Source organism: Tachyglossus aculeatus, chromosome 26 (genome assembly GCF_015852505.1).
Source record: "Tachyglossus aculeatus isolate mTacAcu1 chromosome 26, mTacAcu1.pri, whole genome shotgun sequence".
Lineage (NCBI taxonomy): Eukaryota > Metazoa > Chordata > Mammalia > Monotremata > Tachyglossidae > Tachyglossus > Tachyglossus aculeatus.
The window spans coordinates 21,002,564-21,021,043 of NC_052091.1; the positions used below are offsets into that span (position 1 = coordinate 21,002,564).

Below are 18,480 nucleotides of genomic sequence, written 5' to 3' on the forward strand. Positions count from 1 at the left end.
GATGTACCACTCTTAACCCTGGTAGAAATCTGCATGGAAACAGTGTTGTTTCTAAAATGTAGACTCTGTACTGCACACCTTTTGTGGGCAGAGAATATGTCTACCAACTCTGTTATATTTCAATCGTATTTACTGAGCGCTTACTGTGTGCAGGGCACTGTCCTATGGGCTTAATTGTACTCTTCCCCGCACTTAGCACAGTGCTCTGCACACTATAAGAACTCAATACCACTGATTGATTCTAGCAAAAGAAAAATCACAAAAAAACAGATTATGATCTCCTTAATAAAATTGATATTTGTTAAGTGCTTACAATGTGTCAAGCTCTGTAATAAACTCTGGGGTAAAGACAAGAAAATCAGGTCCCCACATGGGGCTCACAATCTGCCTAGGAGGGAGAACTGGTGTTGAATCCCCAATTTGCAGATGAGGGAACTGAAACACAGAGAAGTTAAGTGACTTGCCCAATGTCACATGGCAGGTAAATGGAGGACCTGGGATTAGACTCCAGGCCTCTGACTCCCAGGCCAGTGCTCTTTCCACAAGGCCATACTGCTCTTTTTGGTCTATTTTTTTTCCCCCCACAAAAGATTCAACAAACCCAATTGTAACCCCTGTGTTTGAGGGGCCAGAATAAGGGATTAAGGGGACTGTTGTTCTGTAAGCAGCGCGGCTTAGTGGAAAGAGCACGGGTTTGGGAGTCAGAGGTCATGGGTTCTAATCCCGGCTCTGCCACTTGTCAGCTGTGTGACTTTGGGCAAAACACTTCACTGCTCTGAGCCTCAGTTACCTCATCTGTAAAATGGGGATTAAGTCTGTGAGCCCCACGTGGGACAACCTGATCACCTTGTATCCCCCCCCCAGCGCTTAGAACAGTGCTTTGCACATAGTAAGCACTTAAATGCCATCATCATCATTTCACAGGACTCAAAATATGAAAATATAACTCACTGGTACAAGTCTGGACTGGCCCTGAGAAATGTGTATTTTTGGCAGCAGAATACACGGGGAGGCAATTTCCTTTGGTGGGAGACGTTTTCTTGGACAATGATTTCGCTGGCTGGCCTTCTCTGATGGGTGGATACGTGCCCACGGGTGATGGTCCGGCTGGATCCTCCCAGTCTTCATCAAAGTCATCTATATCAAAAGCATCTAGGTCAAAGATGGGATCCTGGTCTTCTGAACTGCCTCCTTGGTCCAAGTCGCGCAGACCAGGGGTCGTGGCGGAATGCTTTTTGGGAATTTTCAAGGCGGTGCTCGTTAAAACTCCCTCTGGGAAATGATGCCTTTCATCCTTCTGTCCTGTCCTTGATCTATCACCGCAGCTGCTACTGACCAGAGACACTTCTTCGGATGGGGAATTGAAAAATGTCCTTTCTGAGACATTCTGCTTAGAAGATGGCCATCCTGGCTTTGCAGGGGTGTTGGTTTCTGGAGTCCTATTTACTGAAGTATCTAAATTCGGAAGTTCCCTTGGAGTTTGACCGAGACCACTTCCTTGATGTTCAGCAGCAGAAGCAACACAGAGAAGGCGTGGAAGCTTGAAGTCTTTAGCAGAATTCCCAGGGGGGCGGAAGTCGGTCTTTGGAAATGAAGGAGGAGAAGAGAGAGATGGCGGCCCAGCCCGACCATAGCCAATAGGACTGGACTTCCAGTTGGAGGCGAGAAGAGAACTGATATCGCTGTGGTCCGAATCGGCAAAATAGTTAGTTAAGAGACTTTTCCTGGAAAGGGTTGGAGGAGAAAAAAAAAAAGAAAGAACGCTAGGTGAAACTATCTATAAGCAGCATGGTGTAGTCAATAGAGCATGGGCCTGGGAGTCAGAAGGTCATGTGTTCTAATATCAGCTCCACCACTCATCTGCTGTGTGACCCTGGGCAAGTCACTTCACTTCTCTGCATCTCAGTTACCTCATCTATGAAATGGGGATGGAGACAGGGAGCACCATGTGGGATGGGGACGGGGTCCTACCCGTTTCCTTGTATCCACTCCAGTGCTTGGTACGATGACCGGCACACAGTAAGCGATTAAATACCACAATTATTATTACTATTATTATCTACTGAGTCTTTACTATGTACAGAGCACTGCACTAAGCTCTTGGGGAAGCACACCAGAGATAAGAGACAGTTTCCTTGGCCTCATAGAGCTTACAATCTAACAAGGGAGCTGGGCAGACACAAATTATACACAGCTGGGATGAAAAACAGGTACAACTTGCAATCAGAGGTGGAAAAAATAGAGAGATAAGGGGAGAGGTGACAATCAGAATACGCCAGATATGTATGTATCATTTATATTTTGTCTATAAGCTCACGGTGAGAAGGGAATACATTTGTTATACTGTTTACATTGTGCTCTCCCAAGCCCTTAGTACAGTGATCTGTGCACAATAAGCACTCAATAGACTGACTGACTAACCCAGACTACAGGTTACAGACCCATGTAACAGAAAAATTGCATTTTAGTCCTCATGCTTTGCCAGATGCCACATTTGTGAGCAAACCTGATTACCTTGTATTTACCCCAGCACTTGGAACACGGTTTGACAGATAGTAAGTGCCTAACAAATACCATTTATTATTATTATTATTATTATTATTAGTTTATTATTATTGTGACAAAATATCCAACACATTGTATTGAGACAGATGCCCACTGTGAGATCCTCCCTGGCTTCTCCATCATCACCACCACCATTAATAATGGTACTGAGTGTTGTGTGCATAGCACTGTGTACTAAGAGAAGCAGCGTGGCTCAGTGGAAAGAACACGGGCTTTGGAGTCAGAGGTCTTGGGTTCAAATCCCGGCTCCGCCAAATGTCAGCTGTGTGACTTTGGGCAAGTCACTTAACTTCTCTGGGCCTCAGTTAACCTCATTTGTAAAATGGGGATTAAGACTGTTGCCCCCCGTGGGACAACCTGATCACCTTGTAACCTCCCCAGCGCTTAGAACAGTGCTTTGCACATAGTAAGTGCTTAATAAATGCCATCATTATTATTATTATTAGTGCTTGGGGGAGGACAATACAACTGAGTTGGTAGAAACGCTCCCCGCCTACAAGAGCTTACAGTCTAGAGGAGGAGACAGACATTAAATACATAATATATAATGTATAATTTATAGATATGTACATAAGTGCTGGGGTTTTGAATGCGGGGGTGAATATCAAAAGCCCAAAGGTCGGAGAGCCAAGTGCACAGACGACGCAGAAGGGAGAGGGAGCTGGGGAAATGGGGACTTAACTGGAGAAGGCCTCTTGGTGGCCGTCTCAATGCCCTTCCATCCATAGCGAAGGCACTTTTTTAAAAAAAATGACATTTAAGTGATTACTATGTGTCAAATGCTGTTCTAAGCACTGGGGTAGACACAAGTTAATTAGGTTGGAAACAGCCCCTGTCATCCATAGGGGCTCAGGGTCTGAGCACATGAGAAGAGAATGGACTTCCTGTTGGTAAATCAATATAATAATTATGGTACTTGTTAAGCGCTTACTTTGTGTCAAGCACTGCTCTAAGCTCTGGAGTAAATACAGGTTAATCGGGTTGAACACGGTCCCTGTCCCACCTGGGGCTCACAGTCTAAATCCCCATTTTACAGATGAGGTAACTGCGGCCCTGAGAAATGAAGTGACTCGCCCAGGGTCACAGAGCAGACAATATCTAGCGAATGTGCTCGAGATGGCTGGAAATGCGCCTGGCCTGAGGTGTCTGTTGGGTTGTCACAACCTGAGGAGGAGGCAATTCGTTTGGAAAAATCTTCCCAGAAGAGGTGAGATTTCAGGAGGGCCTTGAAGCTGGGGCGAGCTGTGATGTGGCAAATGGCAAAGGCAGGGTGGGGAAGTTCCAAGGCAGGGAAAAGGATGAGAGCAAGGAAGTAGAGGAGGAAGACCACTGAGTCAGGGACCGGGAAGGGGTTACTGTGGGAGAAGCCAAGAGCCCGAGCTGGGGAAGGGCTGAGGACAGCCATCGTGTCAAAAGGGGAGAACGGGTGGGAATGCCTTAATAAAAAGCCAGCAACTTCTGCTTGGGGCGGGGGGAAAGCAGGTGGTCACCGGAGCAGAAGGGAGAAGGGAAGAGACGAGCGCTGAGCCGTGTTTGAGGAGGATGACCCAGGCTCCCTGGAATGAAGCTGGAAGAAGGGAGAGGTTGGAGGCAAAGAAGTCAAGACAATGGCCCGCCTTCAAGAGAACTCCCTAAAACAAGCTGAGACTATGAAAGGAACCAGGAAGAAAAACAAAGATCAACTCATTCCAAACAGGAATATCGCCATTAATGGTAGAACTAGTTCTCTTGGCGACTGGGACAGGTTTTCCAACTTCCTGACTTCCTTCCTGTGGGCTTCTGACTCTATACCTTTCCCCCACCGGGGCCACCAGTGGTGTGTTTTTTTTTCTTTCTTTTTAATGTTATTCATTGAGCACTTACTATGTGTCAACCGCTGCTCTAAGCATTGGGGTAGATATACAATAATCTACTTGTACATAGTCCATGCTTTTAGATCATAGACAAGTTCTCTCTCTCCTTCCATGGCCTTCTTAATAAATACTCCTACTCCATCTGGGATGGGGGAAGGCCAGGTTTCTTGTGCACCCTCTGTCTCGCGCTACATTGATCATTTCAGTTATTCGACAGTTTACTTTAACAAAATAAATATTAAACTGCACAGTGGCAAATGGTTCTCCCTCAGCACTGTACATATCCCCTTGGATTCCACAATAACAAAATGAATCTACACCAGTTGACAGCATCCCTTCTTAGAAACAACAAAGATGACATTCTTTAAATGTGTCATGTGCTGGGGCAAATATTGAGATAATCAGATTGGGACAGAGCTCCTTATCTTCCCACCCAAACCCTGTCTTCCCCAGGACTTTCCAGTCACTATAGACAGCATCACCATCCTTCCTGTCTCACGAGCCCGTAACTTTGCCGTTCTCCTCGACTCATCTCTCTCAGTCAACCCACATATTCAATCTGTCACTAAATCCTGCCAGTTCACCCTTCACAACGTGGCTAAAATCCACCCTTTCCTCTCCAAACAAACTGCTATCACATCAATCCAAGCACTTATTCTATTCTGCTTTGATTAATTGTATCAGCCTCTTCACTGACCTCCTAGCCTCCTGTCTCTCCCCTCTCCAGTCCACAATTCACTCTGTTGTCCAGATCATTTTTCTACAAAAAACGTTCGGTCCACATTTCCCCACTCAAGAACCTCCAGTAGTTACTCATCCACTTCCACAAACAGAAACTCCTCACCACTGGCTTTAAGCACTCAATCACCCTCCCCTACCTTACTGCACCATGCTGCTCTACTGCAACCCACCGGGCATACTTCACTCCTCTAATGCCAACCTACTCACTATACCTCAATCTTTTCGCCGACCTCTTGCCTAAGCCCCCGCTCTGGTGTGGAACGTCCTCCCTCTTCACCCAACAGACAATCACTCTCCCCACCTTCAAAGCCTTACTGAAGAGACATGTCCTCCAAGAGGCTTTCCCTGACTAAGGCCTCAATTCCTCTTCTTCCACGCCCTTCTGCCCTACCCTTGCACTTGGATTTGTTGCCAACTTGTACTTCCCAAGCACTTAGTACAGTCCTCTGCACACAGTGCTCAATAAATATGATTGAATGAATGAATTTCCACCCTTTATTCAGCCCCAAAGCACTCATGTCCACATCTGCAACTTTTTATATTAATGTTCATCTCCCCCTCTAGACTGTAAATTTGTTTTGGGAATGGAACGGTCTACCAACTCTCTTATACTGAACTCTCCCAAATGCTTAGTACAATGCTCTGCCCAAAGTATACACTCAATAATAAATACCACTGATTGACTGAATAGTCCCTGTTCACACAGGATTCACCATCTAAGGCAAGGAGGGTATTTTATTACCACTTTGCGGACAAGGAAACTGAGGCCCAGGAAGTTAAGTGGCTTGCTCAAGGTCCCTCTTCAGGCAGGTAGCAGAGCCGAGACTACAACTTGGGTCAAGCAATCAATCAATGGTATTTACCGAGCATTTACTGCGTGCAGAGCACTGTATTAAGCGCTTGGGAGGGTATGAAGCGCTGTATATGTTTGTACAGATTTATTACTATTCATTTTACTTGCACATATTTACTATTCTATTTATTTTGTTAATGATGTGCATTTAGCTTTAATTTTATTTGTTCTGATGACTTGACACCTGTCTACATGTTTTGTTGTCTGTCTCCCCTTTCTAGACTGTGAGCCCGTTGTTGGGTAGGGACCATCTCTATATGTTGCCAACTTGTACTTCTCAAACAATTAGTACAATGCTCTGCACACAGTAAGCGCTCAATAAATACGATTGAATGAATGAAACAAATCGGTAGAAAACTCCTGCACACTGGGAACTCACAGGTTAGAGGGGAAGACGGACGTTAAAATAAATTACAGAAAAGGAAAATGGCAGCACAAGGCTAAGGATGATGTAAGGGGTGAATATCAAGTGCTTATGTCCAGTGCGAATGTCTAGTGCTTAGGGGGCGCAGATCCAAGGACAGAGGCGATGCAGAAGGGAAGTCGAGTAGGGAAATTGAGGGTTTAGTCAGGGATGGCCTTTTGGATGAGATGTGATTTTAGGAGGGTTTTGACGGTGCTGGTCTGTCAGATACAAAAGAGGACAGAGCTCGAGACTGGAGGGGAGATGGAAGCGAGACAGATGAGAACAGGTTGGCATTTGAGGAACAAACTCTGTGGGCTGGACTGGAAGCGGGTCTCCTGTCTCTCAGTCCTGGGCTATTTCTACTTGGCCAGCCCACATCTGCATAAACACGGTCATCTGGGTTTCGGGTCGTGCAGGCTGGAATTTGTGGTCAGACTGATTATTTACTGCTATATAAAATGCTCAGATGCCACTCCCCAAATCCACGCTCAGTTTCACCCAAAGGCTGATGTAGACTGTAGACTGTCTTGACTGCCATCTCATCGTGGGCAGAAAACATGTCCATTTATTGTTAGAGTGTCCTCTTTCAAGCGCTCAGTACAGTGCTCTACAAACAGTAAGAGCTCAATAAATACGACCGACTGATGACTCTGACCAGAAATTACAACCCCATTCCTTGCCGGCTATGCTTGTTTAGGACTCAGGTCTCTGTGCGAAGTGAAATTTCAGAATGGTAAGGGAGAGGTGATGTTTTAAATACTTAACGCAAGGCAATAAGATGATCTTATACAGAAAAAGAATGTGAAAAATCCATCAGGCACCTGTGCTCTCGCTTGCGAAGAAGTTCATTTCCACAGTGCAAAGCTTGAAGTTCACAAATAGGAATGGTGTCCACAATCTCACACATCTCTTCCATCACCCTGAGCAGCTGCTGGGGCAGTGGAGGTTGTTTATCTGCGGAGAAATGATTCGGTCAGATTCATTTCCACACTAAGTAGCCTTTTGGAGCATACCAGCTAGCTGTGGCTACCGTTTTTTTTATGGTATTAAGTGCTTGCTATGTGTCAAGTGGAAAGAGCCCGGGCTTTGGAGTCAGAGGTAATGGGTTCAAATCCCGGCTCCACCAATTGTCAGCTGTGTGACTTTGGGCAAGTCACTTAACTTTTCTGTGCCTCAGTTCCCTCATCTGGAAAATGGGGATTAAGACTGTGAGCTCCCCGTGGGACAACCTGATCACCTTGTAACCTCCTTAGCACTTAGAACAGTGCTTGGCACATAGTAAGTGCTTAATAAATGCCATTATTATTTTTTTTTTTATTACAAGTTAATTAGGTTGAACACAGTTCCCTGTCCCACATGAGGCTCACAGTCTAAGTACGAGGGAGACGGGTTTTGAATTGCCATTTTCCAGTTGAGGAAACTGATGCAGAGAGTGGTTAAGTGACTTGCCCATGGTCACACAGCAGACAAGTGGCAGAGCTGGGATTAGAAACCAGGTGCTCTGACTCCCACCCGCGCTCTTTCCACTAGGTCATGCTGCTACTTCAGCGGTTCCTCACGGAGGAAAAGACTACCCCAACAGGAATCAGCTTGGGGTGACTAAGGTCTTCTCAGTAGACACGAAACTCCTTTATACGTTGTTCCCCTTTTTGTTTCCCTATTGGCAGACTTGTGTGACCCATCACGAGGAAGCCTGAAATTATGGACTATGTCATTTCTGTGCTCTGTCCACTGCATTCAGCAGGCGCTGGTGATCCATAACGATGTCTGTGCTCATCCATGGGACAGTCCAGGGATGGTGCGGGTGGCGGGGAAGAGAGAGGGAAGAGGGGGATGGGGAAGTGCTGGCAGTGAAGCTTGGCTTGCCATTCTTTTTTATGGTATTTTTGAAGAATTTACAACTTCTCAGGTACTGTACTAAGCACTGGGATAGCTACAAGCTAGACAGATAGATGCAGCGTGGCTTAGTGGAAAGAACATGGGCTTGGGAGTCAGAGGTCATGGGTTCAAATCCCACCTCCGCCACCTGCCAGCTGTGTGACTTTGGGCAAGTCGCTTAACTTCTCTGTGCCTCAGTTACCTTATCTGTAAAATGGGGATGAAGACTGTGAGTCCCACATGAGTTAACTTGATTACCTGTATCTACCCCAGTGCTTAGAACAGTGCTTGGCACATAGTAAGCGCTTAATAAACTCCATCATTCATTAATTCAATCATATTTATTGAGCACTTACTGTGCACTGTACTGAGCACTGTACTAAGCACTTGGAATGTACAATTCGGCAACAAATAGAGACAATCCCATCATTATTATACAAGCTAGTCAATCGTACCTATTGAGTGCTTACAATGTGAAGAGCACTGTACTACATGCTTGGGAGAGTACAACACATGATAATTAGCATATACTTTCCCTGCCCTTTAACGAGCTTACAGTCTAGAGGGGGAGGCAGACATTAATAGGAACAAATGTAGGAAGAGGCAAGGTGATTAGATGCTTTAAAGCCAACAGTACGGAGCACTCAATCATCTTGCCCTCTTCTTTTTCACCTCACGTCTCTCCTACTACAACCCAACCTGCACACTTCACTCCTCTAATGCCAACCTACTCACCGTACCTCAAGCTTGTGTATCTCGCCACCAATTTCTCACCCATGTCCTGCCTCTGGCCTGGAACGCCTTTCCTCTTCGTATCCAACAGATAATTACTCTCCCCTCCTTCAAAGTCATCTCTTCCAAGAGGTCTTCACTGATTAGGACCTCTTTTCCTTCTCTTCCACTCCTTTCTGAATCACCCTGAGTTGCTCCCTTTAGTCAACCCTCCATCTCAGTCTCATAGATCTTATGTACATATCTGTATTTATTTATATTAATGTCTGTCTCTCCCTCTAGACTGTAAGCTCATCGTGGGCAGGGATTGTGTCTGTTAAGCTGTACTCTCCCAAACACTTAATACTGTGCTCTGCACCCAGAAAGCACTCAACTACAACTGATTGATTCTGTTTGAAGTGGAGGTGATGGGCAACCCCTGGAGGTTCCTGAGGAGTAGGGATACCTGGACAGAACGTTATTTTAGAAAAATGATCCAGGCAGCAGAGTGAAGTATGAAGTATGGAGTGGGGAGAGACACACAGGAGCCAGGGAGGTCAGTGAGGAGTCTGATGCAGTAGTCAAGGCAGGATAGGATAAGTGTTTCGATTACCATGGTACCAGTTTGGATGGAGAGGAAAGGGCTGATTTTAATGAAGTTGTGAAAGTAGAACCAACGGGATTTAGCGGCAGATTGAATATGTGGGTTGAAAGAGAGAAGAGTCGAGGATAATGCCAAGCTTATGGGCTGAGAGACAGGGAGGATGGTGGTGCTGTCTACAGTGATGAAGGACAGGGTTTTGGTGGGAAGATAAGGAGTCCACTTTTGGACACACTAAATTTGACAGGACAAGGCAGAAAGCTGTGCTGATGGCAGGAGAAATGACAGGGCTGGAGATGTAGACTTGGGAATCGCCTGCGGAGAGATGGTAGTAGAAGCCAAGATAGCATTTCCCCACTCCTCAAGAACCTCAAGATGAGCATTGCCCATCCATCGCCACATCAAACAGAAACTCCTCACTGTCGGTTTTAACACACTCAGTCACTCTGCCCCCCTCACCTCACTGCTCTCCTACGACAACTCAGCCTACACACTTCACTCTTCTAATGCCAATCTACTCACTGTACCTCAATCTCAACTATCTCGCCGCCGATCCCTCACCCATGTAACCTCACACTTCTCATCTGACAGACCACCCCTCTCCTCACATTCAAAGCCCCACAAAAAATCCCATCTCCTCCAAGAGGCCTTCCCTGAATAAGCCCTCATTTCCCCTCTGCGTCACCCTTGCATTTGGATCTGTACCCTTTAACAAGGATATTCACCCCACCCTCAACCTCATGGTGCATTACCCTTCTTTTTCTTTTTTTAAACAGCATTTGTTACGCTTTTACTATTTGCCAGGCACTGTACTAAGCACAGGGGTTGATAGAAGGTAATCAGGTTGGACATGCTCCCTGTCCCACATGGGGCTCAGTCTTCATCCCCATTTCATAGATGAGGTGACTGAGGCCCAGAGAAGAGAAGTAACTTGCCCAGGGTCACACAGCAGACAAGTTGAAGAGCCGGGATGAGAACCCAGGTCCTTCTGACTCCCAGGCCCGGGTTCTATCCACTAGGCCATGGTGCTTCTTGCGGCTACCCAGGGCAGTTCAGAAGCCATGTAGTAAGGGAAAGGAGATTATTCCATTCCCTGAAAGAGGATGCAAAGACCCATAAAGGCACATAGTTAATACTACCTGAGCTGCTAGAAACGTCACCCCCCTCTCGTGGCCTCCCCTCACAAAGTTATAATAAAATACTAAAAATATGAACTGGAATCTTGTACTAGAAGGTCCCCGTAAAACAGTCACACATTCATTTTGCATTATGACTGACAAAAAAAGACCTACCAATATGTTAGCAGGAGGAGAATAATGACACACACTAGGCTGAATTGCTTCACCTCACTGAAAAGAGAATCACCATAACATCTGGGAAATGTTTTTCATACCATCACGTTCCATGGCGGTCTCGATTTTGCACTCCTCTGAGGTCGTTCTCTTGGGTTTTGACAAAATGTTGGATTCAACAGGGGTAGTTCTCCCACTGTAAACAGTGGATTCCTTTAATACACTACAAATCATAAAAGAAAAAAAAAAAACACGAACTGAAAACAATGGACTTTCACTCTTGCTATCTCAGACCTCCTTTCCCCAATGCTCTCTCATGGCTCGGTTCAAGGGGAGAGGAAGGGATGCTGTCTTAGATTCAGGAGGCAACATTGCTGCTGCTCCTTTCTACACGGCCTTCTTGGTCAAAATCGTGAGAAGCACTGTGGCCTAGTGGAAGGAGCCCAGGCCTGGGAGTCAGAAGACCTGCGTTCTAATCCCTGCTCTGCCACTTGTCTGCTGTGTGACCTTAGGCAAGTCACTTCACTTCTCTAGGCCTCAGTTCTCCTGTACTCCTCCCTACTTAGACTGTAAGCCCCATGGAGGACTGGGATTATGTCCAACCTACTTCACTGGCATCTACTCCAGTGCTCAGAACAGTGTTTGACACATAAGCACTTAATTACCATAAAAAAAGTAAAAAAAATCAAATACCTAAATATACCCAAGGAAACAAATTCTCCACCCCTTCCCCAACCCCCAAATAAGTGCTATTTATGCCCTCACAGCCTGTTGATGCTTTCGGAAGATTTACAAGGGGCCAGAAGATGCTTCTACTCCATGTTGGAAGTGCAGGACTTTATGTCCTGAGACCAGCAACTGGGCTTAAGACCATAGGGGGACAAGAGGTCTGCAAGGAAAAGGCATCAACTCCAAACCAGTCTTCCCCTCTGGACTGTCAGCTCTTTGAAGACAGGGAACGTGTCTCCCAACTCTGTTCTACTGTCCTCTCCCAAGTGTTTAGTACAGTGCTCTGCAAACGGTAAGCACTCAATAGATATGGATGATCTGCTGATCGGCATAGCGGTCGCTGCTCCACTCTCCAGTCTGGCAGCTTCCCAAAGTATCAGTAGTGGGAGATGCCAAGCGGGTGGCCATGCATGTTGCTGCCACGTGGGAAGTAATTCTTCCCTGTAATAATAACGGTATGGTTGAGTGTTTATTGTGTGCCAAGCACCGTACTGAGCTCTGGGGTAGATACAAGATCATCAGGTTCCACATGAGGCTCTCAATCTAAGTAGGAGGGAGAACAGGGATTGAATCTCCATTTTGCAGATGAGGAAACTGAGGCCCAGAGAAGCTAAATGACTTGCCCAAGGTCACACAGCAGGCACATGGCAGAGTTGGCATTAGAACCCAGGTCTTCTGCCTCCTGGGCTCTTCCCACTAGGCCACAGAAACAGGCCAAAGCTTCCCAAGAAAAACCAGGGATCCAGGGAGGAATAAATTAATCAATGGTATTTATTCAGTGATGTGGGCAGTGTCCACTAAGCACTTAGGAGATGACAACAGAGTTGGTAGACACGCTCCCTGCCCACAAGAAGCTTGATCAATCAATCCATCATCTATTGAATGCCATGATCAGAACACTGTACTAAGCACTTGGGAAAAGACAATACCACAGAGTTGGTAAACACATTCCATGCTCATAAGGAGCCTCCGGTCTAGGAAGAAGGAGGCTGCTCTACCTTCTCAGCCTTGGAGGGTGCTTTGCCCCTTCCTGGGGAGCATGGGTGGGAGAAGAGGGGCAAATAGGCTCAATAAAAATTTTGAGTTTACTTTTCTCGTACCTGGCGGAGGAGGGCTCTGTGGACACACAACAAACAGCTCAATTCCCCCCAGCTCTGAAGGATCAATTTGGTTCTGTGAATGTGCTTTGGGACACGGACCATACCAATCACTATCATGAAAATAATAATAAATAATAATGGCATTTGTTAAGCGCTTACTATGTGCAAAGCACTGTTCTAAGCACTGGGGGGGGGGGGATACAAGGTGATCAGGTTGTCCAACATGGGGCTCACAGTCTTAATCCCCATTTTACAGATGAGGCAACTGAGGCTCAGAGAAGTTACGTGACTTGCCCAAGGTCACAGGGCAGAGCCAGGATTAGAACTCATGACCTCTGACTCCCAAGCCCAGGCTCTTTCCACTGAACCACGCTGCTTCTCTGAAAAGCAACATGGCCTAGTGGAAAAAGCCCGGGCCTGGGAGTCAGAGGACACGAGTTCTATTCCCGGCTCTGCCACTCACCTGCTGTGACCTGGGGTGAGTCATTTTGCTTCTCTGTTTTGGTTCCTTCAACTGCAAAACATGGATTCAATAGCTGCTCTTCCTCCTACTCAGACTGTACGCCTCACCAGGGACCTGATTATCTTGTACCACCCCCAGTGTTCTGTACAGTGCTTGGCACACAGTAAACTCTTAACAAATATCACAATGATTATTACTTCTTCCCAGCAGCTGGATTTCTCAGCAGCAAGAGGAAGGCTTAAAATGTCAAGAGGCTTAAACAAAAGAAATCTTTGCTTTACCTAATGCACTTCAAGGAGGCAGAGGAGGAGGAGGAAGAAAGCACTTCTTCCTCTGGAGAGGGGGGGACGTAGTCCACGTCATAATCGTCTTCCTGGATTACTCCATCAAAAGGTTTCTCGTCCCATCCGCTATCCGATTCCTGAATGAAGCAGCAGTCCTCCTCACCCTTAGGGAACTCAATTTCCTCAGAATTCTTCTGCTTCTCTCTGTTACCTAAAACAAAACCGATTTCTCCACATGGATTATTTATCTAATTGACTGAGAGAAAAAGAAATCGGTAGTGCCAGATCAAGACAATGAGTAAATAAATGGAAAAGAAGATAGACATTTAGCCCTCAATTCATTCAATTGTATTTATTGAGCACTTACTGTGTGCAGAGCACTGTACTAAGCGCTTGGGAAGTACAAGTCGGCAACATATAGAGATGGTCCCTACCCAACAACGGGCTCACAGTCTACTTCCCAAGTGCTTAGTACAGTGCTCTGTACACAGTAAGCGCTCAATAAATACAATTGAATGAATGAATGAAGTATAACTCAATGAAAGAGTACCGCACTCATTTAATAAATCCAGTTTGCTCCTTAAGTTCTCTACTTGCTCCACAGCCTGGTGGTATTAGTACAAACATTGAATCTATTACTTACGTAGCACAAAACTCAATAGTACTTGGTCTAAAATTTTTTTTAAAATACACTTTACATTGTTTACTGCTGTGTTTTCAATAAGAAAGATAATCCCTTTGCTCTAATATTTAACCAACAGAACTCATCAAAAACTCATCAGGATTTCCCCAGGTTTCTTTAGGAGCTACTTGAAACAAAAATATCGGTCTTTAAGAACCTTTGATGGCACCTTTACAGGTAATTGAAATAACTTTAACAGTAGGAAGCTACACTACATAAAACTTGGGCAAGTCATTACTCCAGACATTACCAAGCTAATGGGAGCAGTAACCAGCCAAGAAATGGCTGGGAAAAATATCGATACAATTATAGCAGGTTTGCAAATCTCTAAAAATAATGAAGTGTGTTGTTCCTTGACTTTCATTTATTTGGAATCAAGGGTGCAAATCCTATGTCACAGCCTCACTCAGATTTGAGTAATGGTTTTAAAAAGAAATCTTAAATCAATCAATCAATCAATCGTATTTATTGAGCGCTTACTATGTGCAGAGCACTGTACTAAGCGCTTAAATCACATAGCTCCTCTGCCAAAGCTCTTTACTTTTCCAGTCACGACACTGTACTTAATGCATTAGGCTCTCTGTAGATGCTTCTGCTCAACTAAAGGAACTCTTTCCCCTAGGGCAAGAGTGGGCAATTTTTTTTTTCTGCAGAAAAGCCGAACAAATTGAGACCTAGGTGCGGTTGGTGTGCAAAGAATCTCCTAAGTGCTGAGTACAGTGCTCTGTACATAGTAAGCACTCAATAAATGGCACTGATTGATTGAAAGAGCCATTCGTAAAACTTTAACACATCTTAATCTTGATTATTCCATTCTGATGACACTGCCTCATCTCCTACCACACCCGTCATTCAGTCGGTCAGTGAAAGCTTTCAGGTTGGGTTGACTGTAAACTCACTGTGGGCAGGGAATGTGTTAGAATATTCCACTGTCCTCTCCCAAGCACCTAGTACAGTGCTCTGTACACAGTCAGCATTCAATAAATACCATTTGCTGATGGAATGGGGGTTCCCTTCCACAGAGGGTGGGAACACCCTCCTTGGCCGGAAAAGGAAAGTAGACTGTAAGCACGTTGTGGGCAGGACAGAGAATATGTCTACTGTTATAACAATAATAATAATTGTGATATTTGTTAAATGCTTACTATGTGTCAGGTACTGTTCTAAGCTCTGGGGTGGATACAAGCAAATTGAGTTGGACACAGTCCCTGTTCCACAGCGGCTCCAAGTCTTCATCTCCATTTTACAGATGAGGGAACTGAGGCACAGAGAAACGAAGTGACTTGCCTGAGGTCACACAGCGGACAAGTGGCGGAGTTGGGATTAGAACTCAGGCCCTGCTGATTCCCAGGCTTGGGCTCTGCTACAGTGTACTCTCTCAAGCACTTAGCACAGTGCTCGGCACACAGTAAGTGCTCAATGAATATGATGGACTGACTGACTCCAGGGGTTTCCCTTCCACAGATGATGGGGAATGCCCTCCATGGCTGGAAAAGGACTGTACACTGTAAGTTCGTTGTGGGAAGGGAATGTGCCTGTTTATAGTTCTATTGTACTCTCCTAAGCCCTAGGTACAGTGCTTGGCCCAAAGTAAGCACTCAATAGATAAGATTAACTGACTGACTCTCCCTGTCTAAAGGGTCCCACTCTGAGGCCTTGGGGTCCCCAGGCCAGTTGCCTACTGTACTTTCCGGTCCCCCGGCCGCGGTGAACCAGACGACAACCTTTAGGCGATGTCGTGGGCAGCAGAAGCTCCTGGTATTGTGGGGTGCACAGCGGAAGAGTGTGGGGGTCCCCTTAAGCCCGAGTTTCTAGGAGGCGGCTTCAAATGTCTCACTCCGCCCAACCCCCGGCTCGATAAACACACTTGTTTCCCAAGAGAGTAGGAAATGGGTTCCGAGCCATAGGCTTCAGGCCCCTGCCCTTGGGGAGAGGAGGATGTCCAGCTGAGCAGACCCCTCCCCAAAACGCCTCGGTTCCACCGTCAGCCCACCAGCTGCCCAGACCCTTAAATCCAGAACGCTACCTGTATGATTCTTTTCCTGCTCATCGTGTGAGTTAGCTTCGAAAGAACATGCTTCTTGAATGTCTTCGGCTGTGATCCCTCTGGAGGCCGTCGTGTTCGCAGAGACCACAGAGTCGCCCGATGGTTCCAGTTCACGCAACGGATCGCTCGTCTGTGCCACCCGATTCCCTCCCTCGGGACAGAGCTCCACAAGCTCGACGCCAACCTCCCCCATCTTCACTTTCGATACCCGGGTATTCGGCACGTTGGTCTTTCTACTTGACGTTGGAGTCCAGCCTGCTTTGACGGCCTGAGACAAGGGTGGGGTAACAAAAGCTTTCGGACAGTTCTTCCCGGAAGTGTCAAAGTCATCGAGGTCATCCCAGTCATCGAGGCTGAGGATCGTGTCCAGCGCGGAACTAAAGTCTAGTTTCTTGGAAACGATATCGGGTGGATCCGGTGTGATCGTCATACCTTTCACGGGAGGCTGCAAACCACAGGAAACTGCAGTTTGCGTCTTCTGAGAACTCGACGCCTCCTGGTTTGTGCCCAATGGCTGGGTTTCTTCGGCTCTCAAACTCTTCTCGAAGAAGCCACCGGTCCTTTTCTGCTGGTTCCCCCGAAGAGACGAGGCTGAAGCAGAATTCACATCCTTATCCCTTAAGACGGCAGTGGCGTTCGGTACCTTCAGACAGGCTACCGATACGCTACTACCAGGAGATAAGTTCTTTTTAAACGTGAAGCCTCTGCAAGATATTTGAAGACATGGTTATAAGGCTGACGGTTCAACAAGAATACTAACACGACTTACAGAGGCTTACAGATTTTCACTTTAAGTAAATTCGGGCCAAAGGAGTCTTCACGGGTGGAAAGATGGATTGGGAAAGGAGCTTGCTTCTTTGCCACGATTCCTCACCCAAGGAAATTTCCCAGCCCTCAGGGAAATTGCCAATCTGCCTCAGTATACTGCAGACGGATCAAATCCCAGTACACAATTAGAAAAAAGTCCGAGTGCCCAAACTGTGCCCTAGTGGAAAGAGCATGGGCCTGGGAGTCAGAGGACATGGGTTTTAATCCTGGGCTCTGCCATGTGTCTGTTATGTGACCTTGGGCAAGTCACTGTGCTTCTTTGGGCCTCAGTTTCCTTATCTAGAAAACAGGGATTCAACCCTCACCCTCCCTCCTACTTAGACTGTGAACCCTACGTTCATTCATTCATTTGTGTTTATCGAGCGCTTACTGAGCGTAAAACACTGTACTAAGCGCTTGAAAGAATGTGTCAGCTGGGTGACTTTGGGCAAGTCACTTAACTTCTCTGTGCCTCAGTTGCCTCATCTGTAAAATGGGGATTAAACTGTGAGCCCCCGGTGGGACAACCTGATCACCTTGTAACCTCCCCAGCGCTTAGAACAGTGCTTTGTACATAGTAAGCACTTAATAAGTGCCATTATTATTAATAATAAGAATACAACAATAAACAGACATTCCCTGCCCACAGTGAGCTTACAGTCTACAGGAGGATACAGACATTAATATGTGGGACTGGGAATGTGTCTGACCTAACTTGTACCTACCCCAGGGCTTAGAACAGTGTTTGCCACATAAGACGTGCTTAATGGACACAAAAAGTGAAAAAGAGGGAAAGGTCCAAGAAGAAAGCCCTCTCCAAAACTTAAGAGACGGAATATATACCCACAGTCTTGTTGTATTGTGGCTAGGCTCCTGGGGCTCTTCCATAGACTTCCAACCTCCAGTTTTGCCTATCTTCACATTTCCCCCCCAAAAGCACCCAAAGCCCCCCACCTCTCCCCATCCCGGTGGGTCAACTCTGAGAATCTCCATCAACACTCCCCCATCTTCCACATCAACTCTTTACCTGATCCACCTCAGCTTGCTTTGCTCTCAAATTTTTTGTGCCTCTGTTTCTTTAGCTGTAAAATGGAGGCCTGCTATCCCCATATCTTCAATCAACCAATGATATTTATTGAGTGCTTTCAGGGTGCAGAGCACTGTACTAAGCGCTTGGGAAGTACAAGCTGGCAACATATAGAGACGATCCCTACCCAACAGCGGGCTCACAGTCTAGAAGGGGGAGACAGAGAACAAAACCAAACATACTAACAAAATGAAATAAATAGAATAGATAGGTACAAGTAAAATAGAGTAATAAACATGTACAAACATATAAACAGGTGCTGTGGGGAAGGGAAGGAGGTAAGACGGGGGGGGATGGGGAGGGGGAGGAGGGGGAGAGGAAGAAAGGGGCTCAGTGTGGGAAGGCCTCCTGGAGGAGGTGAGCTCTCAGTTCGGCCTTGAA

The 18,480-nt window shown here is 46.2% G+C and overlaps 1 protein-coding gene across 5 annotated transcripts in view; it reads right to left on the reverse strand.

Annotated features, from left to right (window-relative positions):
- BLM (BLM RecQ like helicase) overlaps positions 1 to 18,480 on the reverse strand; it is a 100,818-nt gene that overhangs the window by 59,234 nt on the left and 23,104 nt on the right. For all 5 annotated transcript variants that reach the window (XM_038767463.1, XM_038767466.1, XM_038767465.1 and 2 more), the window contains exons 3-7: positions 16,185 to 16,909; positions 13,474 to 13,687; positions 11,002 to 11,123; positions 7,240 to 7,372; positions 952 to 1,724 (exon numbers count right to left, since the gene is read on the reverse strand). In XM_038767463.1, coding sequence (XP_038623391.1) covers positions 952 to 1,724; positions 7,240 to 7,372; positions 11,002 to 11,123; positions 13,474 to 13,687; positions 16,185 to 16,909 — 1,967 coding nt within the window. The remainder of the gene's footprint in view (positions 1 to 951; positions 1,725 to 7,239; positions 7,373 to 11,001; positions 11,124 to 13,473; positions 13,688 to 16,184; positions 16,910 to 18,480) is intronic.